The sequence below is a fragment of the Procambarus clarkii genome, chromosome 23 (assembly GCF_040958095.1).
Source record: "Procambarus clarkii isolate CNS0578487 chromosome 23, FALCON_Pclarkii_2.0, whole genome shotgun sequence".
In the NCBI taxonomy this organism is placed as follows: domain Eukaryota; kingdom Metazoa; phylum Arthropoda; class Malacostraca; order Decapoda; family Cambaridae; genus Procambarus; species Procambarus clarkii.
In genome coordinates this window covers 6,489,780-6,491,828 of record NC_091172.1, presented here as the reverse complement: position 1 = coordinate 6,491,828, position 2,049 = coordinate 6,489,780, and the positions used below count along the sequence as shown (strand labels likewise).

Genomic DNA, 2,049 nt, shown 5'->3' with positions numbered 1-2,049 from the left:
GTTACATGAAATGTTTGCAGCATTGCAAGGGCACATGGTGGGAAGGTCTACACTCCATTTTCCCTATCCAGGTGATGTTGATAAGGGGGTCATTAACTAGGTAGATGATAGTGATATAGGGTCAGTGAAAGCAGATGATGGTGATATGGAGTCATTGCAAGCCAAAGATTGAGGAAAGACTTCAGTGAAAACAGAAAATGGTTATAAAAGATCAATGATGGCAGATGATAGTGAACAGAGACTAGGAAAGGCAGATGATAGTGATCAGGGGCTAGGAAAGGCAGATGATAGTGAACAGGGACTAGGAAAGGCAGATGGTAGTGATCAGGGGCTAGGAGAGGCAGATGATAGTGGATCAGGGGCTAGGAGAGGCAGATGGTAGTGATCAGGGGCTAGGAAAGGCAGATGATAGTGATCAGGGGCTAGGAGAGGCAGATAATAGTGATCAGGGGCTAGGAAAGGCAGATGATAGTGATCAGGGACTAGGAAAGGCAGATGGTAGTGATCAGGGGCTAGGAGAGGCAGATGATAGTGATCAGGGGCTTGGAGAGGCAGATGATAGTGATCAGGGGCTAGGAGAGGCAGATGATAGTGATCAGGGGCTAGAAGAGGCAGATGATAGTGATCAGGGGCTAGAAGAGGCAGGTGATAGTGATCAGGGGCTTGGAGAGGCAGATGATAGTGATCAGGGGCTAGGAGAGGCAGATGATAGTGATCAGGGGCTTGGAGAGGCAGATGATAGTGATCAGGGGCTAGGAAAGGCAGATAATAGTGATCAGGGGCAAGGAGAGGCAGATGATAGTGATCGGGGGCTTGGAGAGGCAGATGATAGTGATCAGGGGCTTGGAGAGGCATATGATAGTGATCAGGGGCTTGGAGAGGCAGATGATAGTGATCAGGGGCTAGGAGAGGCAGATGATAGTGATCAGGGGCTAGGAGAGGCAGATAATAGTGATCAGGGGCTAGGAGAGGCAGATAATAGTGATCAGGGGCTAGGAGAGGCAGATGATAGTGATCAGGGGCTTGGAGAGGCAGATGATAGTGATCAGGGGCTTGGAGAGGCAGATGATAGTGATCAGGGGCTAGGAGAGGCAGATGATAGTGATCAGGGGCTAGGAGAGGCAGATGATAGTGATCAGAGGCTTGGAGAGGCCGATGATAGTGATCATGGGCTAGGAGAGGCAGATAATAGTGATCAGGGGCAAGGAGAGGCTGATGATAGTGATCAGGGGCTTGGAGAGGCAGATGATAGTGATCAGGGGCTTGAAGAGGCAGATGATAGTGATCAGGGTCTTGGAGAGGCAGATGATAGTGATCAGGGGCTAGGAGAGGCAGATGATAGTGATCAGGGGCTAGGAGAGGCAGATAAAAGTGATCAGGAGCTTGGAGAGGCAGATAATAGTGATCAGGAGCTTGGAGAGGCAGATGACAGTGATCAGGAGCTTGGAGAGGCAGATGACAGTGATCAGGGGTTAGGAAAGGCTGATGATTGTGATCAGGGGCTTGGAGAGGCAGATGATTGTGATCAGGGGCTAGGAGAGGCAGATAATAGTGATCAGGGGCAAGGAGAGGCAGATGACAGTGATCAGGGGCTAGGAGAGGCAGATGATAGTGATCAGGGGCTAGAAGAGGCAGATGATAGTGATCTGGGGCTAGGAGAGGCAGATGATAGTGATCAGGGGCTTGGAGAGGCAGATGATAGTGATCAGGGGCTAGGAGAGGCAGATGATAGTGATCAGGGGCTAGGAGAGGCAGATGATAGTGATCAGGAAACAGACAAAAACTGACGATAACTGATGAGAGAAGAAGAGGAAAAGTTTGGGCCAATAAGCAGATCTTACCCCAGCAGCAAGAGAGATCATCACAATGACAAAGACATTCATCGTCTCCATGATGACTTGTCCTCGTCGGCAGCAGTGGGTCTCCTAGTGGGTCTTGTGTGGCCTCGGTGTCGTTCCCTGTGTCCGGAGAATTTGTTATACCTGAGTTCATTCTTTAATGACAGTTATAGAATTTTTGTTGTTGTTCTTTGTGATTATAATTAAAATA

General features: G+C 49.1%; 1 protein-coding gene across 1 annotated transcript; it reads left to right on the top strand.

Moving 5' to 3' along the window:
• Window positions 1-344: 344 nt before the first annotated feature.
• Window positions 345-1,787, top strand: LOC138367665 (dentin sialophosphoprotein-like). The gene has a single exon (XM_069329619.1). The coding sequence runs from the start codon at window positions 345-347 to the stop codon at window positions 1,785-1,787; it is 1,443 nt and encodes a 480-aa protein (XP_069185720.1).
• The last annotated feature ends 262 nt before the right edge of the window (window positions 1,788-2,049 follow it).